Below are 19,442 nucleotides of genomic sequence, written 5' to 3'. Positions count from 1 at the left end.
AACCTGCGATTAACATTTTGGACACGGACATAATGAGGAAAATCTACACCAAGGAATTCCATTCTTTTCCAGAGCGGACTGTGAGTGTATAGTTTTTGCCATATATATATGTCCTGTGCTTCATAATTACCGAAAGAATTACTACATCACGTTTGCCTTGATTTACCGTAGTTAGCATTCCATGAGCACAGCTTTTGGGGAAATCCGACTTCAAGCACGAATTGGGCCTTTCTATGTCTCATATGTAGAAACAGTGTCGCAATGACCGACTACGAAAGTCACTGTATTTTTGGGAGAATTTTTTTATTCCGCTCTCATTAACCATGTCGTACATTTTGTTGCATTGAAACTAATTCGGTACAGCAACCACCAAACGCTACTACGATAATTTAAAGCGACTGTTACTTGAGGAAGTCCCAATCCACCCACGAAGATTATTTTACATTGAAATACATTCATGCATGTTGAGTGAAAACACTTACCACCTTCACTATTATTTGTGACTACAGTACTGCGATCACTTTTTATTATTCTTTGCAATTGTATTCGTATATTCCAGAAACTGCTGACTAAACTCAACGGAAAGGATATGAACGAGGCCCTAGTACCAAGCAAAGGTGCAAAATGGAAACGAACTAGGTTTGTTTGTGTCTGAACAGCAAAACGTTCTTATCAACTACAATACAAGAGTAAATAAAATGAAGGGCAGGTTTGCTGGTGATGGTAGATATTTTTGCAGAATTCTTGAAAATATGGAAAGGGATTCATCCTGATTACGTAAGCGTGTTGACGGGAAACGTTGAACCTTTTTCCAACATTTCTGCATCATAGATTCAGATATGAATACACTGATTTCGACGAAAAGGCGTATTTCTATTTAGATCTGCTTTGTCCCCTACCTTCTCTGTTTCCAAAATTAAGCAAACGACGATTGTTATTCAAGAGTGTGTGGAGAAAACCTTGACAGTGCTTGACGATATTTGGCGAGAAAAGAAGGAATTTTCAGTTAAAAAGTGGGTATCGGTTCGGTGAAAATATGTATCAGAGAGTATTATCGTGATTTCCGCGCCAAGGTTTTCAAATAATCATAATTACCTTGTCAGAATGAAACACCTCAGCTTTCCCGATGTTGTGCAAGCCACCAAATCACGAGTTAGAAATTTTATCTTCTTGCATGGCATACATTGTTTTACATTTTCAAGGCTATACTCAAATCTTTCTTTGGACGCCATTATCTCGTCTGCTCTTGGCACAAAAGTCAACACCCAATCGTCAGATGGTGAGGACACGCGACTCACTAAAGAAGTCCGAAATTCCTTTACAAAAGGATTTGCCGGTAACGTGGGATTTATAAGCAGTGAGTATACGCCGTACGGTACTAACATTTTAACTGTGTTCTGCCAGAGATTCTCAGGGGTGCCACGACTCTTTCTTTTGAAAAAGACTGTATCATTATTTAACATAAGTCCCGCAGTCAAACATATCCGAATGATTAGCCGTATAACTACGTCAATAGCTCATATTAAGCGTATGTGGTGATGAAACCAATTATGGCATTACTAATAGAGTTGGCTTATATGGTCACGCCATGATTGGGATGCTCTGTGAGAATCAACTTGTGAACAAGACAGTAAGATGCCATACTGCAAATCATATTGTGAGTAAATTGTCTGGACGTATGCGCTTATACACTGTAACATTACTTCAAATAATTGGCTGTTAACAACTTCGCATTGGTATAGTTAAACCATTTGAAAGTAATAAATCAAGAATCAATCAATCTTTTGCGGACGAAGAGCTCAATGATTTACGAAGCAAGTCGTTTATTCAAACGCTATTTCAACAAAAAATGGATAGGTATGGGGTATCCACTTTCAAATCCTATCTCACGATCGGTGGAAAAGAAACAATATTATTATGCCACTTGCGTCTTCCTCTCTACGTGAACTAGAATTTTCAGTTTTGAGTAAAATTAAAGCTGTAAATTAGAGTGACTGATTGTAACAGACAACGAAATCCGGGTATGATTGTTAACAATGCAATCTTGTTTCAATCTTATATGGTGGTATCAACTAGGGATGGTGTGAACGCGTGGTTCACGTTCGCGTTCTGTGTGTGAACCTCACGAATTTAGAGGTTCTCGTACATAAACGAACCTTGGTAGGTTCTGGACTGTGAAGGTGAACCTTTTACATATATTACAACATCTTTGGTTAAAATTTATTGCATTGCAACTGCAGGCCACTGTATGCATGGCGCTGGCAGCATAAAAAATAAACACTATACGAGCATGCTTTCGTACAATTTCATTTTTTTTTTAAATTTTGTTAAAGAAGCTTGTTAGAAATATCCAGCTTTCCGTTTGTGAATATTTAGTGACTTTCTGCTGTGAGCTTGACTCGCAATCATCAAGAGCGAAATGCGCTACCTGTAGGTATAGTCAGCGAATGGTGCTTATTCAAGCAATCAATGAAATTGATATCGTTGTCTGATGGAACAAATTTGGCAACCGATCGGGGGCCATCTCGATTTTGTATGTTTATTGTATCATAAAAACCAAATCAGTGCTACTGGGGTGTTAGCTACTGCTGAATAACTTGTTAATGGGGTAACATCGGTAGCAAGTATAGAAACCCGTTCTACACTCTGCTCAATATCAACGTAGCAACACTCGGACTCCGAATACATTGTCCGAGCTGGGCTAGACCGTTAAGACGTAGGCTAGTATTCCCTTGCAAGTCCTCGTCGAAATTGTTGGCAAAGCTACGGAAAATATTGATCATATCGGATAAATATATCATTTGATTGCCCCAGTTGATACATTTGGCGACGTTTAAACAGTAGCCCAATACTTCAAGTTGTTTCGACACCTTCCTATTTTTCATTTTATCGCTGTCTTGTGATGTTTTGAAATGATGAAAATATTAATAAAACTGATTGATTGATTGTGGTATTATTCGGCCCGAGTTGCCGCTAGGTATCGTGTACTGTACAATAATATATCAGTTCACTGAAATGTTGGGCTGGAATTAGCAAAATGATGTCACGTGACGTCATGAGGTTCACGTTCGCGTTCACACAGAACCTTTCAAAAAGGTTCGCGTTCACACGAACCTGAACCTTTCAGAGGTTCACACCATCCCTAGTATCAACAAGTAGTAACACGTGAATCTCTTTTACAGCGTCCTTTCTTTTCTAGTAAGTGTGCCGCGAGCATTCCATCATTTTGCTAGTGTTTCACGAGCTGAAAGGTTTGGGAACCACTGCCGTACGTCCTCTTATCAGATCTTTCGATCTGTTTCCGGACCAATGCCAGGTTATATTAAAACTGCGAAACTGGTATCCAGATCGTTCCACTAGAATATACGCTCCAATGAATGTCCAGTCAGTCAAATCATATATTTCACACGGAAAGCTGTGGCTCGAGCACCATTATATCAATTTACTTTCACGAAGATATGCTTTTAACGAAGACATCGACAGAGATGATCATTTCATCTCGTAAACTGGAATATTAAATTAAGATCAACCCACATAAATTTCCCATGGGACAATTTTCGTGATATGACTGCATCTTACTGAGGATGAATTCCGTCCGATTCCTTCATAAATTATTCAATACTTTCAAACTTCTGTGTCTTTTTCATCATGTCTTTCCCTGTGCACTGGAAAGGATTGCTGCTTTGGTATTGATTTTTGCTCTTGCTGTTGCTTCCCTTGTTCTTAAGCTGGTTTCTGTCAGCCGCAATATTTCGACCAGCACATTCTTGCTGGGTGTATACTTGTACAGTACATAGTCAGATGAACATATTGATAGTTTTGTCGGGTCAAGGAAACATCAGACTCATGGGTACATACCAAAACTAGTAACATAGGCTTAAGAGGCGAAGCAAGACCTCCAGCGTTGGTGGCCATCTCTAATGTGAGCTCTGGTGATTGTTGTATTGTATTTTCATTTGGTCTGCACGAGTCGGATGAAATCGTTTGGCGGGTCGTATGCTCGATAGCGATGCTATAATTGATGGATTTATGTGGTTGTGTGTTGTAAAACCAGAGGTGTTCAGTAACGAAGTACTTCTACTTTTTCGAAGTACTCAAGTAGTTTCCTTCTACTTCTGGTACTTACGCAAGTAGATAGAATATTCGCTACTTCTACTTCGTAATATTTACTTACTTACTTTTCCCTATTTTCAGTTTGTCAAGTAGAAGTAGTGTAACCCTCCAATTAGAAAGAGAAACGGAGGAATTCTCTGGCTGTTTTCACGGAGTTCTAACTTTGAATTTTAAGAAAAACCCAGAATTTCCGTCGTGCTTCACATCAAGACGATATAGAGCAGTGATTCTTAACCTTTTTTCCTCCAGCACCCCCTTTCAAAAATTATCGTGCTCCAGCGCCCCCCACCTCATATTATAAGGACTGTAATAAAGACAATGGGTGAGAGGGAGGGCCGTAACAGCACTTCGTCCTCCCCTCTAAAAACGATTGTCTTGGGCACCCACAGCGTGATAAACCAAACTCGTGAGGGCTTCGCGTGATTTCTATGATCCGCAAGTTTATGTGGCCTGGTCGCCTTAGGAGCCAAAATTTTCTATAATACGTGAATGACATATGTTGTAATTGCATAAATATGTCACTATAAACTTCTTATCCTCTCAGCCAACGTAATCAGATACATCAGTAACACTGTGTGAGCTGTTGCATTGGAAAATGAAGGCCACGTAATTAATAATTGAACATATTCGGTCGTGCCCGTTGGTACAATTAAATCGTTACATATTATTTTGTTACCTCATGTCCGCTATATAGTAAAAAGAAATTGAAACGCAGAAACGTATTAAACTGAAGTTGGCACACGATCAAAAATTGATATCTCGTCACTGGGAAATAATTTTCTGTGATGGATGTTATTTGTACAGTGGGGTGCATATTGCGACGACATGATAATTCGGCACGAACGATTTAATCACCTATGGACAGGCCGTGTTATTTTTGGCATATGCCAAAACTGCCAAAAATAACTTATTTTTGGCATTTTTCGATTTTTATTTTTGGCAGTTTTGACATCGTCCTCTAAATAGATAGTTTCAGCCTCGAATTAGTCACAAAAACGCTTTATTTGGGCTAGTTTGTCAAAAGACATCACAAAATGTGCAGCATCCACGTATAATCAGTGCCAACGAACAATAAGAAGAAGAAATAACCTAACGATTTCATAGGTTAATAATATCAAACAAAACCACAAGATGTGCAGTATCCACCGGAATCGGTGCCAATGAGCAAAAAAAAAGAAAGAAAAGCCTAACAAACACGCTCAACAGCTGATTGTTACAGCTGTTGAATAGACTTAAATCGTTTGCACTGTAACAGTGCTTCCAAACTCATGTCAGCTAAGTTTCTCCTAAATTCATTTCTCGCCCAGCGAATCTGGGAAATATCGGCTTCAACAGTAGCCGCTGAGGGAAAGAATGTTGCCAGTCATCCACAAGGGGTTTTCAGAGCTTCAAAATCTTTGGAGGGCCGAACCAGCTTCCATGCACCATGAAAAGAGATCACTACGCCAGTGCCATCGGTCTCATCGCGGAAAGAATTTTCTTCCCGATCCTTTACCAGGAGTTTCCTGTGTTGTCTCTCAACACATTCTATTTAGTAGCCCGACTATCATTTCTCCTTCAGTCTACCGATATATTTTCGGAGGACTTGTGTCACTTCAGGGGGCTTTAATATTACCAAATCGCATGGAAGAGTCCTGGGAAGGTTAGATTGTTTAAGAACATTGACGCAACAAGACTGTCTGGCAAAACGAGACTATGCAGCTCAGAAATAGCCAGACAGTTTGTTGCGTCACCATGTTCAACTCGATCGCGATGCAAAAATCGTGGTTGATTTTGGGGGTTCCAGTTCCATGAGCAGAATATAATTTATATTTTAATAATCAGTACTGCGGCAGCTTCTCATTGATACCCGTTTTATCAAATTTAGCGCTCGACAAGCCGGTCAAAAATGGTCGTAAAATTGCCCTTGGACAAATGGAAAGTATGACGTAAACCGAATGCAGTCAGCCGTTCAATCTCGCTGTACCCACACCATTTAGGACATCATGCTTTCATCCCTAATGGGTGGGCTGGACCCAGATTAAGAAACCTGCCTTTCACAAACGCTCTTTTCGCTTATAAAGCGGTCCTGTTAACACAACGCCATGAACGAAATGCACTATTTGGCACGCCGTGCTATTTCTGGCATATGCCGAAAATTGCTCATTTTTGGCATTTTCAAATTTTTATTTTTGGCAGTTTTGGCATCTGGCTCCTGAAATGCCAAAAATAACACGGCCTGCCTATGGACAATTAGACTTATATACATCGAAGTTTACGCTCAACATAAAGGCAATGTTCTTCGGCTAAGGTTTTCTCGCTGACGATCTTTTTGACGAACTTCTCGGAGTCCCATATTTACCGGAACTTCATATGTCTTCGCGCATCGCGGCGTGGTAATGGCCGACGCCGAAATGCCTATTTCTATTTTCTATAATTATGCGTATTCTTCCGTGGGAAGTCGTCGTAACATGATGTTTAATTTATTTTCATTCACCAAAAATAATTTAGGGCTCCCTTCGAGCTAACCGATTGGGGGTTTGGGTTGCAGCAGTTTCGGTCTTGGTGAGAGGTCAAAGTTCAGTCGGTCTTTTTGGGACTTTGGTATTAGAAATATTTCACGCTTTCATCGCGCTCGAGGACCATTCGACTATGATAAACCATATATTAATATGATAAATTAGCGCAATTTTTTTTTGACCTAAAAAACGGAAGATTTTGACCTAAAAAATCTAAATTTTGACTTTTTTTGACCTAAAAAAAAACTGAAATTTGACCAAATTTTGACCTCACGTATGCAAATTAGGTGTTTTCGCATATATTGTTAAAATTGTACTACTTATCTTCATTTCTGGTTGGAACTGTCTGTCCTTACAAAGTAGATTGGCCTGAAAAAACGTTTTTGGCTCAAAAACTGACAGATTTTTACATGAAAAACTAGTGTTTTAACGAAATCTGGCCCTATGAAGAATTCCAGTAGTTACATCACGTATTCTGGTGGAAATAATTAAAATTTGTTGTAGTACAACGAAAGATCCTTTCCTGCATTCTCGGGTAGAAAGTGTCTGTCCTTACTACGTAGCTTGCCAAGAACGGAGAAAGAACGTTCAACAGCAGCATTTGTTGGCTGACAACACTCAAGTTGTGTGCACACTGCTGGTTATCTATATGTTGTCTATATCACAATTTTTCAGCTTGCGCTTCTTGATATAAGAACCATGCAATGTCCAAGCAGTCTTGCTTCAGCTAGGATATTGCGGTACGTTGACCATATAACCATGTCACTATTTGTTTCATTTGACCATTTATGATTCACAATGAGCAGACGATGGTCCGTTTACAACGGTAGGCCTATAAAGTAGGCTACAAGCTGTAAAATATCAAATGATAAGTTCACCGACAGCGCAAAATCTACGATACAAACGAGATGCAGAGGTCAAAAAATGTTTGACTTTGTAAACAATTTTGACAAATTTTGACCTAACGCTACAATTTTGACCTAATTTTGACTTTTTTTGACATGTCAAAAAAAAATTGCCCTAATGATAATAATTGGTATATTCAGGGGCAAATCAAGGTTGTTATAACAACAATTGGGTACGGTTTCATACCAGGGTTGTAACCAAGTCACAAAGCTCCGAGTCAGAAGTCAATCTCACTTTTATAGTTTTGACGCGAGCCAAGTCGAGTCACTTTTGATTTACCACCGAGTTAAGTCCGAGTCCAAGTCATCAAACAGAGGGTCGAGTGCGAGTCAGGGTATTATGACTCGAGTCCGAGTCCAAGTCATTGTGTTGACTGCTCAGTTTCCAGTTAACGTCTTGGTAAACCCAATTTTAAAACTCTGTTTGGTGATATCGGATGGTCCGCATTTATAATATAGTAATTTTCCTCACTTTTAGCACTTTCTGGTCGCATTTTCAAGTACCAGGACCAATAGGGGGGTTACTTTTCTGTTCTTCGAAATTACAATGAAATGTTGGTCTTGACCGTCTGAGTCTCGAGTCATATGACTTGGCTCGAGTCATGCGCAATGACTCGAGTCACAGTCGAGTCAATACTCAGATTGATTCGAGTCGAGTCATTTCCTCATCTTGAGAAAATGACTCGAGTCAAGTCGAGTCATCAGAAAATCGTTACTCGACGAGTCATTACAACTCTGTTTCATACCCTGTGGTTCGGATTTTGTCTTAGTGCTTTGTGTAACTATAAGTAAGACAACTGAGAATGGGATGCATATATCTGCTGCTCACATTGAATTTAGTACTGTACCCAGTTATTTATTTTAACATGAATGTATTCCAAACAATGCAACTCATATTATATAACGTTCATTTGAGGTTGTGAACCACAACACGAGATAGTATCATCCTTTATGATACGATGAAGAAATATTCTGACAATTTAATTTTATAGGTCTCAAATACAAGTATATTTAGTTATTCATTTCGTGCACAAAGCTTCAAAACTTGTTTTATGTACAAGGGGCTCTCACTCTCAATCAAAAGTGATATACAGTGCCTCCTTCTTCGATTTTCACACGCTGTGCGCTGCGGGATGTAATATCTAATTCGAAATATTTTGTTGAAAATGACCCTAGCAAGCGTGACGGCAGTGTTTTAAATAACGGGAAATTGGCGATCTAAAAGTACGCGCAATTCGTTTTACATTATTTATTGTAACCCACTACATTTATGAAAACGTATGTAGCAAACATCGTCGCGTAGCGCGACCAACAATTTCGTGATTTTACATGTTTTCTGTGATGTTAATTTGTTCTGAATACTCATTAAGGATATGTCCCACTAGCACATCATCTACTGCAAAGCCATTTTCTTCAGCGCCCCCCTTATCGCCCCCCTGAGCCCAGCGCCCCTCATATCGCCCCCTGAGCGTTTCCGCCCCCTTCAAAATCGCCAGCGCCCCTTGGGGGGCGCTGGAGGCAAGGTTAAGAACCACTGATATAGAGTTATGAATATATGTTTTCAGGAAAGTTAATATTAGTTAGGTTGCAGGTTGCATTGCACCGCATTGTCGCCCATATGACATATTTCACCACAGTAAATATGGCCCATCATAACGTTTGAAACTACCGTTTTCCAATCTAGCATTCACCCATCATATCGTAATCTACCAGCCCATGGCGTGTCCTAATCTGGAAAAGTGGGTCTGAATTTTTAAACGTTAGATATGTTTTAGCAGACCCCCGTTAAAATTGTCTCAACAAAAGACATGAAAAAACTTTCCCGCTTTTCTGATGTAGTATAGGTATTTCTCGTTCGATTCGCAGTATCATTTCTTAGAGTTCTAATTAGTTTAAGTTCTTTTGTCTGGAGAACATACATGTTTAAGTTTAGATGCAAACGTAGCATCGCCGTTTATTTTCCTAAAATATACAATTACACTATATGGCATTTTTACGTTACTCCATATTTTTATCATCGTATATGAATCGCGCAAAGTGTTAACATTGTATCCATACAACTTCTCCGTATTGCTCTTCGACTAAACTAAAGGCCGTAATATGAGTGTGGGAACATGCCATTACATATTCTAAAACGGGATGTTCGAGTAAACAAAAGATTAGTATCTCATTTCCATAGCAAAACTATCATTTGCATATCATGATGCGGTCGAATGCTCATGCTGTCGGAAATTTATACCTTCGGCGATGCATCAATATGCATTGTGCATGATGCTCTCTGCACGTTTCGCATAGCTTAATTTGCAGCTTTTGAAAGTCCGTGCGAACGTATTATGACCGTTTTCAAAACTACTACTTACTTGAGTAAATTTAAAGCCATCAAATTCTACTTCTACTTCAAGTAGTTTAGGTTGCTTATGGAAGAAGTACTTCTACTCATACTTGAGTAGATTTTTGCGTCGTTACTTCTACTTCTACTTGAGTAGCTTTCTTGACTACTTTGACCACCTCTGTGTAAAACACTGACCATAGGCCCACCAAGGGTAATGGTTGCAACTTCTGTGGTGCTTGCTACCTATATGTATTTGGTTTCTATAAGCATCTGGTTGTTAAATCTTGGGAATACATTCCGTCTATAATCTTTTTTCTGTCATATATCACTAAAAACGCGAATCTCCCTCCACCCAAGTGTTCGGAGTTAGCAGTAGATCTGGAGGTGGATGATGACTTCGAAAATGCAGGGAGGGGAGCGTAATTGCACATCGATAAGTCATGCTCATGACGCACGGATAAGACTAAATTTATAAGCCGAAATGGCTGTCCACACCAGTAGGTTGCACATCCGGTGGCTTCCAAACTTTTATGGAATGACTAAATTTCAAATTTCAAATTTTTCCGTTGCCCAACTCAAAATTTGATAAGCTGGTTACTGAAACAAGCCCTGACTTACTCACGGTCTATTTTGGAAGCTGATTACGTTCAACTTCTTCTCAGTCCCCCGAATAAAGGTAAATGACCTACAGGTTTGTAATCACTGTCTTAACTAAAGCATTCAAACGGCCTTAAACAGCTCTAGGATTATACTTATAATTGCGATTACTGTTAGATTTAATTCAGTAAACGATGGTTATTTTTAATTATTTTTGATTGCATTTTTTCTAGGGCGGTGGACCCATATCAAATTCAATATACGTTACACTAAGAGTAAAGATTTGAAGTAGTGTGCATCGTCTTATAAGTAAAATTATTTATGATGATTTACGAAATTTCTATTAGCCTACTTCAATCCTTCAAAATTCCGGACATTTAGGCATATTTTAGAATATCTTCCAGGACGCAGTTTGAACAGTAAAATACCGGACAGGTCCCGGCAATTCCGGACGTACGGCATCCCTAATGTATATTCATATTTTACTATTGGTCGTGCTGGTTAACGCACTAAATCAGAACTCTGTTGAAATCGTGGGTTTCCGTGTTCGCTATGATTAACCATTAGTTCGGGGCGGATCGAAAAAAATTGCAGGTGCGATCCCCAGACCGTATTCTTGAAATGACCGAGATCCAATCCGAAACACTGCGAAGATAATCTTCTACGATTACTTATTTCAAGTTAACTACAAAGCAGTAGATCAAACGGTAGGTTCAGGTTATATGTTGAATATTGCAACAAAAGAAACATGGTAATAAAAAGTCACATTTTTTTATCGAACACAGGTTTGTATATGCGAAAACTGGCGACGTGGAAGGTATAGTTACAACATTCATGCTCACCAATAGCCTCAAATGCGATTGTGACCTCGTAAAATGTGCCAATCCGGCCGCGACCCGACTACGGCCGTATCACAAAACCTAGGCAATCCTAGCATATTCGATCTCACTTCACTTACCCAACTCACAGGCTGCGCACTATTCCAATTAGCGCAACTTCACGGGTCGCAGAAACTTCTTCTGTGGGTCGCAGGTTGCACACCCTTGGTCCAAACAATGATTGTGTTCTATCTATCATTTAAATCTGACTGAACTGGTGAGCAATATAGAACCATGGATGTTTACTACCATTCGAATCAAACACTGGACTTACCTGCCATTGTCGGATGACTTGATCCTATTGATAACAAATGTATATCTCGACGACTTACTTGTAATTGGAACACTCTCCCAGTGAAGTGCTTTGACCAAGATATCGCTTCCTTTTCAGTGCTATTCCCTCCATGCGAGCGTGTATTTGAAAAACTCGGATATGGCCTGTTTCCTGCGGAATCTCTGCAATACGTACGGAATTTCACAAACGCCGTCATCGAAGACAGGCTCAAAAATGGGGTAGGGTTGCCATCATTAATTTTTTTTAATGTATTTTTCACTGCACCATATTAATATAATTATAGGGTAATCACCGCATGGACCTCTTGCAGCTGATGCTGGATGCAGAAGTTCCAGAAAGTGAAATCACGGAAGAATCTACCAAAGGTGATTTGTTATATTTTGGTTGATTTTCCATTCGTTGTTAAGTGGTGGCGGATTACCAACATATGATTATCAATATATGATCCATTCCGTCTTCGACTGAGGAAGGTCGAAATAATCCATAACGCTAATAAGGGTAAAGTATAAGGGTTTCATAACCAGGGTTCCGTAGACCTCTTGGTGGTACGGGGCACCACAGCATGGGGTAGCAGATGCATTGTGAAATTTGGCATATACGCTAACCAGAGTGTAAAATTACTTTGCAAACCCAACAAAAAGTGAACTATTCTATTCGCGAATGTACTCCACTCAAGAATTTCCTTCGCGCTTTGCGCGATTTTATGTGAATGGTATTTTTTTATTATTTTAAGATAGGTACCATCAAAATCTGTGTTGAGCATGGACGGGGGTCCGAGGAATCTTGTTGAAAGTTCAGGGACACGAGCGCTGAAAAGTTTAATAAACACTGAGTGGAAGCAGAAAAACCGCAAAAACACTTTGAGTACGTCGAAGTTATTAGTTTACGATCACCTATGAAATGAACACATTAAAAAATCTATTGCTACTTTGGTAAAGCAGGTTGGTCACTTGCAGATGACAACTTCCAAAATTGCAGGATATCTCCTTCATGACCGACATAGGACGAATAGTACTAGCAATATCAGCTTAAAGCAGGGGTCACCTACTCAAAATCGGCCAATATTCAATGAAGGCCGACTTTCCAACTTGGTAGGCACCGACCGCATAACACATAGCCCGCACATAGCACTATCAAAAGGCAAAGGTTCTACGATGCTGCTGATTAACTCAATACATTGTTTCCACAACCTGCTTTCGTCCAGTATACGTCCTGGCTAGCTATATGCGGCCCTCGTGCTGCGAGTTGGTGACCCCTGTCTGACGGGATTGGTCAATTTCGGTTAACAACTTTTGAATATGCAAGATGACTGACTACGCACCAATGAAAATTTCAAAACTATTCTCTTTTGTCATGATAACGAGACTTTACCACTTCTTTTTTATGGATATTGCATATAGGGTTACCATACGTCCTTAGACGTCCTTTCGTCCGAGATACAATAAATCAGCACTGAAGTAACGCTCCAGCGGCTATTTCGGTAGCTGAGCCGGAAAGTCGACTTTTTTTCAGTTAACTGACCGATAATGTGAAAGAAAAACTTTATTTAGGGAGCTGAGCAAGAAAGTGGACCTTTTCCTAGTCCACCGACCACGAAAGGGGGAAAAATAACTATCTTTCAGAATTTTCCTCCGGTATTGCAAGTCTGGAAATTTTCAAAATGTTTCCTCTTTTCGCATTTCTAAAATATGGTAACCCTAAGATTGCGGTCATCAAAATTTTGTATTTTTATCCAATACACGTTTGCCAATTCTTGAAAGAATTAAAACACGTTTTTTTTATGTTTAAAACTGTTGAAATGAAAGTGCAATAGCCCAGGGTCGTAACCAAGTCACAAGGCACCGAGTCACAAGTCAATCTCAGATTTATAGTTTTGACTCGAGTCAAGTCGAGTCATTTTCAATTCACCACCGAGTCAAGTCCGAGTCCAAGTCATCGAAAATAGGCTAGAGTCCGAGTCACGGTATTATGACTCGAGTCGAGTCCAAGTCATTGTGTTGACTGCTCAGATTCCTGTCAATGTCTTGTTGAACCCACCCTTTGTAACTCTGTTTGATGATATCGAATGGTTCGCATTTATAATATACTAACTTTTAGCAGTTCCTGGTCGCAATTTCAAGTACCAGTACCAATAGTCGAGATCCCAATTGCGTGGTAACTTTACAATTCTTCGAAATTACAATGAATTGTCGGTCTTCAAAGTCTGAGTCTCGAGTCATATGACTTGGATCGAGTCATGCGCAATGACTCGAGTCCAAGTCGAGTCAATACACTAATTGACTCGAGTCGAGTCGAGTCATTTCTGAATTTTGCGAAAATGACTCGAGTCAAGTCGAGTCATTAGAAAATCGTGACTCGAGTCGGACTCGAGTCATTACAACCCTGGAATAGCCTAACACCAAGTTGCTCCAGCAGGCAGTAGAAGTGGGCTGAACTTATTCGCTCACTCTTGAACAATTGAAGTATAGCGTGTCACCTATGGGATAGATAGAACCAGTGTTGTAATGACTCGAGTTAGACTCGTGTGCATGACTCGAACCAAGTCATATGACTCGAGACTCACGCAGCAACACCGACATTTCATTGTAATTTCGAAGAATAATAATGTAACCACACTAATGGGGTTGCGTCTATTAGTACTGTAACTTTCAAATGCGACCAGAAACTGCCAAAAGTGACGAAAATTAGTATATTATAAATGCAAACCAATTGATATCACCCAATAGAGTTATAAAAAGCGGGTTTACCAAGACTTTAACTGGAAACTGAGCAGTCAACACAATGACTTGGACTCGGACTCGAGTCATAATACCATGACTCGGACTCGACCCTCTTCTCGCTGACTTGGACTCGGACTTGATTCGGTGGTGAATTGACAATGACTCGACTTGACTCGAGTCAAAACTATAAAAAGGAGATTGACTTGTGACTCGGAGCTTTGTGACTTGGTTACAACCCTGGTTAGAAGATGTCCGAATCTTTCTGAAATATAGTTCAGAGCCCATGTGCTTATGCAGCAGAATGTCTGAACAAATAATTAACACTCATGGTGGGTCATTTAAGACTGCCCTTTGTGGTTGCACAATGCATATGTATATCAAAATACAACGTGGAATGAACACTGTCTTCATACCTGTAGATTATTATAATATGCAGAGGGGGCAAATAAATACGTACTGCTACTTCTGGAACTACTAGATTGCCACATCACAGAAATCGCAACTACTAGTTGTAATTGAGTAAAAATATTCAGCATTTCTTCTACTTCTTGAGTAGGCCTACCAACCTTGCGAACTCTTTGCAAGCTTGTGAAACAATGTCAGGTACTATAGGTAATAGAGTAGTGCTTGGCGGATCGACAATGTCTGTGGTTCTACTGCGATGCGTTTTGTAAAGCTCTGGTCAGACTCCGATCCGACTCCTGGGCCGGATTTTAGAAATGACTGTGATCCGGCTCGAAAAACTCCGCTAATAATTATATACTCATGGGATAGTATTGAATATTGATTGAAGCAATCCAAACAGTAAATTAAAAACTCAAAGATCAAGCCCAACCGTTATCTGAAGTAGGCCTAATTATGCCAACTTGGACTAAGCATGTTGTTTGTTTCCACGAACGTTTCACTGTAACTATTCATTCGAGGGTGGAAGAGGGTAACGTTGTCCTCTTCTTAGTGAAAGTACTGATCCGGCTCAGACTCGACTCCGGCGGGATCAGAAAAAGTATTGGTCCGGTTCCGAGCAGGCTACGACCAAAAATGAGCAAATCCGGCCCCATATCCGATCCGGCTCCGGTCCATGCCCACTTGCCCAGCTCTAGTAGGTAGGCTACGTCCCTTTCAGTTTACCATTTGGAAAGAAAATATGCCGCTGAAAATCGTACAGCAACCCAGTTTTAGATAATCATTCCCGCGTGAAGTCAATTCAATTCGCCACGAAACAGCTGACTGCTTTAGACTACTTTGTACTAGCTGTTGTACGTTGTACGTTGATTTTGACACATTTTGCGAAGGTTGTGCAATTATTCGTCCAAACATTGAACCAGATCATAGCAATTCGGGTCCAAGAAGTTAAATTACCCTTGAGTCTGAGACGTGCGCCAGGGTCTGATCAGGGTTTGTGTGAAAATAGAGCAGATTATGAGTGAAATGTAATCTAGATACAATTGAGATGAATAGTGTACGATCATTCCTAAAGCTAAACCTATACAGGACTCACAAGAAGAGAATTGATAGGAAACGCAATGCTCATGATTGGAGCTGGCTTTGACAACACCGCAAACGTCATGACAAACCTGTCTCACAGTTTGGCGTTTCATCCCGAGATACAAACCAGGCTTCAAGGTGAAATCGACGAGTCATATGGTGCCAAGGTATTGCTTGAAGTCACTATCTGTTAGATAATCATGTAAAGCTTCACATTGACAGGGGTGCTTTGACTATGAGACTGTAAAGGGACTCAAATTCCTCGATATGTGCGTAAATGAGACGATGAGATTGTATCCTGCTATGTTGGTGTGAGTGTTTTCAAATTATTCAATCTTGCTACAATTTTGTAATATATAACAGTGTGATGCTACGCTATTTTTATCGTACGGCTCATGACGAGGAATGCAAATGCAAGTCGTCGACAGTGTGCTCAATTTTTGGCGTATATTTTTAGAAACTCCCGCGTATGCAGACGCGAAACTGTCGTAAATGGTCTGCGTATTCCAAAAGATACTGTTGTTCAATTTCCCGCGTATTTCCTTGCACACGACCCCGAGTACTGGGAGGATCCTTGGGAATTCAAACCAGATAGGTGGGTTGCGATTTCCAAGTACGCGTCTGTTCGTCATTTAAGTAATCTATTGGTCAGTCTCAGAGAGGTCGTTGTTATAGCCAGTATCAGTATTCAGGTAGAAGTGGAATTAGCGCCGTCAAATTTCACTCAAGTAGAAGAAGAAGTAACGATTTTGAAGATCTGTCATAATTCAAGTGGAAGAAGAGACTGAATCTTCGTAAAGATTTTTCGCCAGCTTGCTATGACCATTTCATTCATGAAGGCGGTTCAAACGTATTTCAATACTACTTTCTACGTTATAAATCCAAAGATCCAAACAGTAAAGTGGAAGTAGTCGGAAAACATAACCGGTTCATTATGTCGTGAAAGTAGTCAAGAGCTACTTGCGCACTTCCAAAATAGTATTGCATCGTTACTCCCCAGCTCTAGGCACGCTTTCATGCCCGTTTATCCTTATGTGCCAGAATGGAAGATATGACACAGATCGACTCCATGATGTTCCAACCGTTTGGTGCGGGACCCCGGAACTGCATCGGAATGAGGTTTGCGGAAATGGAGATCAAAATTGCGATGTGTCACATCTTACATACGTACTCGTTTGCACCCTGCCCGGATACGCCGGTATGTTGACAGTTGTTTGACACGAAACAAGTACTATTCCTAGTTTATGAACTAATTTAGGCTGAGATGATTATTTTCGAGTTCTGACATTACATACCCCTTATCACTAAGATTATATTATCAACGCGAATTACAGTTTCATTATCGTTGTCCCAACGAGGAAGCTGTAACCGTCCGTTGGGCGTATGACAGCACCCAAAACATGTAGAACAGTGCTATATACGATAGTCGAAATGACCGCGTAATGAAATAGGTATATGGTCGAGGGAACACCAATTTTTAAATATGTGGCGTGAAACTGTCCGTGGTCTCATCCCCCATACTCATCACCCATACACGAGTAATTAGATTTGGCTTGAAATGGCATTTATGACGAAATCGACTGATATTTGAGCGAATGCTCCCCCAACTTTGCGACTTGGTCATTGTCACGTCATTCGTTTTCAATACGTCACAATTAATATTAATGGCGTTGCGTTTTTCAAAAAATTCGACCAGTCCCTCAAACAATGCATCCTGGTAACGCAATGGAGTGGATGGCAATTGTGAAAATACTGCGGCAAGTCACGGACGGTGTGGTGTGTTGTTGTGGGTAGGGATGGTGTGAACCTCTGAAAGGTTCAGGTTCGTGTGAACGCGAACCTTTTTGAAAGGTTCTGTGCGAACGCGAACGCGAACCTCATGACGTCACGTGACGTCATATTGCTAATTTCAACCCTACATCTCAGTGAAGTGATAGCCTATATTACTGTAGTGTACACGATACCTAGCGACGACTCGAACCACATAATGCCACAATGCTGAAGTACATATTGACGTTTTCAACGTCGCCAAATGTATAAACTGGGGCAATCAAATGATATAATAATCCCATAAAATCCATATCTTCCGTCGCTTTGCCAATAATTTCGACGATGACTTGCAAGGGAATAAAAGCTTACGCCTTAGCGGTCCAGGCCAGACCGGACAATGTATTTGGCGTCTGAGTATTGCTACGTTGATAATGAGCAGTGTGTGAAACGGGTTTACTTGCTACCGATGTTACCCCATTAACAAGTTATACAGCAGTAGCCAACATCCCAATCGCACAGATTTTGGTTTTGTGATATAATAAACATGTGAAATCAAGATTGATCCCGTAAGCGTGCTAGATATTTTTACATCAGACAACGATATCAATTTCATTGATTCGTTGAATAACCATCATTCGCTGTCTACCTTCATGTAATGTATTTTGCTCTTGATGTTGTGTGATTGTGGGTCAAACTCACAGAAGAGAGTCACTAAATATTCACAAATGGAAAGCTGGATATTTCGAGCAAACTTTTGTAACAAAGTAAGTAAAACTTCTAATATTGTCAAGGTACATGCTCGTTTAGTGATGATGTTTTTATGCTGCCAGCGCCATTGATGGATTGACCCGCAATTGAAATGCAATAAATTCCAACCAAAGATGTTATAATGAAGTAAATATTGTAATATATGATTAAGGTTCACAGTGCAGAACCTACCAAGCTTAGTTTGTGAACGTGAACCTATAGATTTCCGAGCTTCACACAGATAACGCGAACGTTAACCTCACGTTCACACCATCCCTATAGTTGTAGGCCTACTACAGGAGAATCCGGCGCAAATGAATATTTGTTCTCATCGGGGCTGATAGCGACTACTGGAATTTCCCCTGTATTATGGTGGGCTAAATTCTTTTTCAGAAACCACCTTTGCAAATGACTTTCAAGCTGGGCTTGACTCCGAAGGAAGAATTCAAATTGAGATTAGTGAAAAGATAGATACGCAAATGTCCTCATGTTTTAGTATTATCTATAACTCCGTGTGATCATTTCCGCTGCTTTAGTATGGTATCGGTATTGCAATGTGATAATGTACCTTCTGTGGTAACAACGCTGTATCATGAAATATATGTATTTTAATAAACGTACAGTAGAGGATTTTGAAGTGAAATCGTGCCTCGGTGCTGGAATAATTATCAGGATCGAGATAGTACTCAGTAATAGAATAGGCCTACGTCAGTCAGTCCTGTAACACAAGAATTCATCAAGCTTGTACGATCATATCGATTTAATGCATCTTGTACGACCTCGAACGACGAGATCACAAATTCATAAAGCTGATAGTTTTACACATAGTCCATACCGCCCGCGTTTACTCGTAGTGTCCCCCTTATTCTCTCAGTGCCCCCCCCCAATCGCCAAATTTGTAGCTAGCACCCCTTCAAGATCGCAAACTCCCCAAGGAGGCGTGGGCACTCACTTTGAGAACCATTGGCTTAGATTGATAATGTCGCAATTACAATACGGTCGTCTCCACTTAATTCGAACACTTTTGGCCGATTTAAGCGGAAAATCGGTTGTTTTTTGACGGTGATTGCTAACGGTGACCAGCGCATTAGAAATTCTGTAC

At 40.2% G+C, this 19,442-nt stretch overlaps 2 protein-coding genes across 2 annotated transcripts; both read left to right on the top strand.

Annotated features, from left to right (window-relative positions):
• Nucleotides 1-528: 528 nt before the first annotated feature.
• LOC145454194 (putative cytochrome P450 CYP13A5) lies at nucleotides 529-1,539 on the top strand. The gene is made up of 3 exons (XM_080332210.1): nucleotides 529-639; nucleotides 882-1,013; nucleotides 1,203-1,539. Exons 1-3 carry the CDS (start codon nucleotides 590-592, stop codon nucleotides 1,537-1,539), a joined length of 519 nt encoding a protein of 172 aa, XP_080188336.1. The 5' UTR covers nucleotides 529-589.
• Nucleotides 1,540-10,329: 8,790 nt separating this feature from the next.
• LOC145454193 (cytochrome P450 3A16-like) lies at nucleotides 10,330-19,143 on the top strand. Its single transcript, XM_080332209.1, has 8 exons — nucleotides 10,330-10,345; nucleotides 11,715-11,836; nucleotides 11,902-11,983; nucleotides 15,830-15,990; nucleotides 16,046-16,134; nucleotides 16,281-16,418; nucleotides 16,865-17,021; nucleotides 18,734-19,143. The coding sequence occupies exons 1-8, from the start codon at nucleotides 10,330-10,332 to the stop codon at nucleotides 18,809-18,811; spliced, it is 843 nt and encodes a 280-aa protein (XP_080188335.1). The 3' UTR covers nucleotides 18,812-19,143.
• Nucleotides 19,144-19,442: the final 299 nt, after the last annotated feature.

Source organism: Botryllus schlosseri, chromosome 13 (assembly GCF_051294905.1).
Source record: "Botryllus schlosseri isolate E-star chromosome 13, Bs_hap1, whole genome shotgun sequence".
NCBI lineage: Eukaryota > Metazoa > Chordata > Ascidiacea > Stolidobranchia > Styelidae > Botryllus > Botryllus schlosseri.
This window is presented reverse-complemented; position numbering and strand designations above follow the sequence as displayed.

Excerpts from the sequence above, each read along its gene's own strand:
- LOC145454193 (XM_080332209.1), top strand. Across the intron at positions 16,135-16,280 it reads TTGTATCCTGCTATGTTGGT|AAACTCCCGCGTATGCAGAC; the intron begins GTGAGTGTTTTC and ends GTATATTTTTAG. Across the intron at positions 16,419-16,864 it reads TGGGAATTCAAACCAGATAG|AATGGAAGATATGACACAGA; the intron begins GTGGGTTGCGAT and ends CTTATGTGCCAG.
- LOC145454194 (XM_080332210.1), top strand. The coding sequence starts at position 590 with ATGAACGAGGCCCTAGTACCAAGCAAAGGTGCAAAATGGAAACGAACT. Across the intron at positions 640-881 it reads GCAAAATGGAAACGAACTAG|ATCTGCTTTGTCCCCTACCT; the intron begins GTTTGTTTGTGT and ends ATTTCTATTTAG. Across the intron at positions 1,014-1,202 it reads AAGGAATTTTCAGTTAAAAA|GCTATACTCAAATCTTTCTT; the intron begins GTGGGTATCGGT and ends TACATTTTCAAG.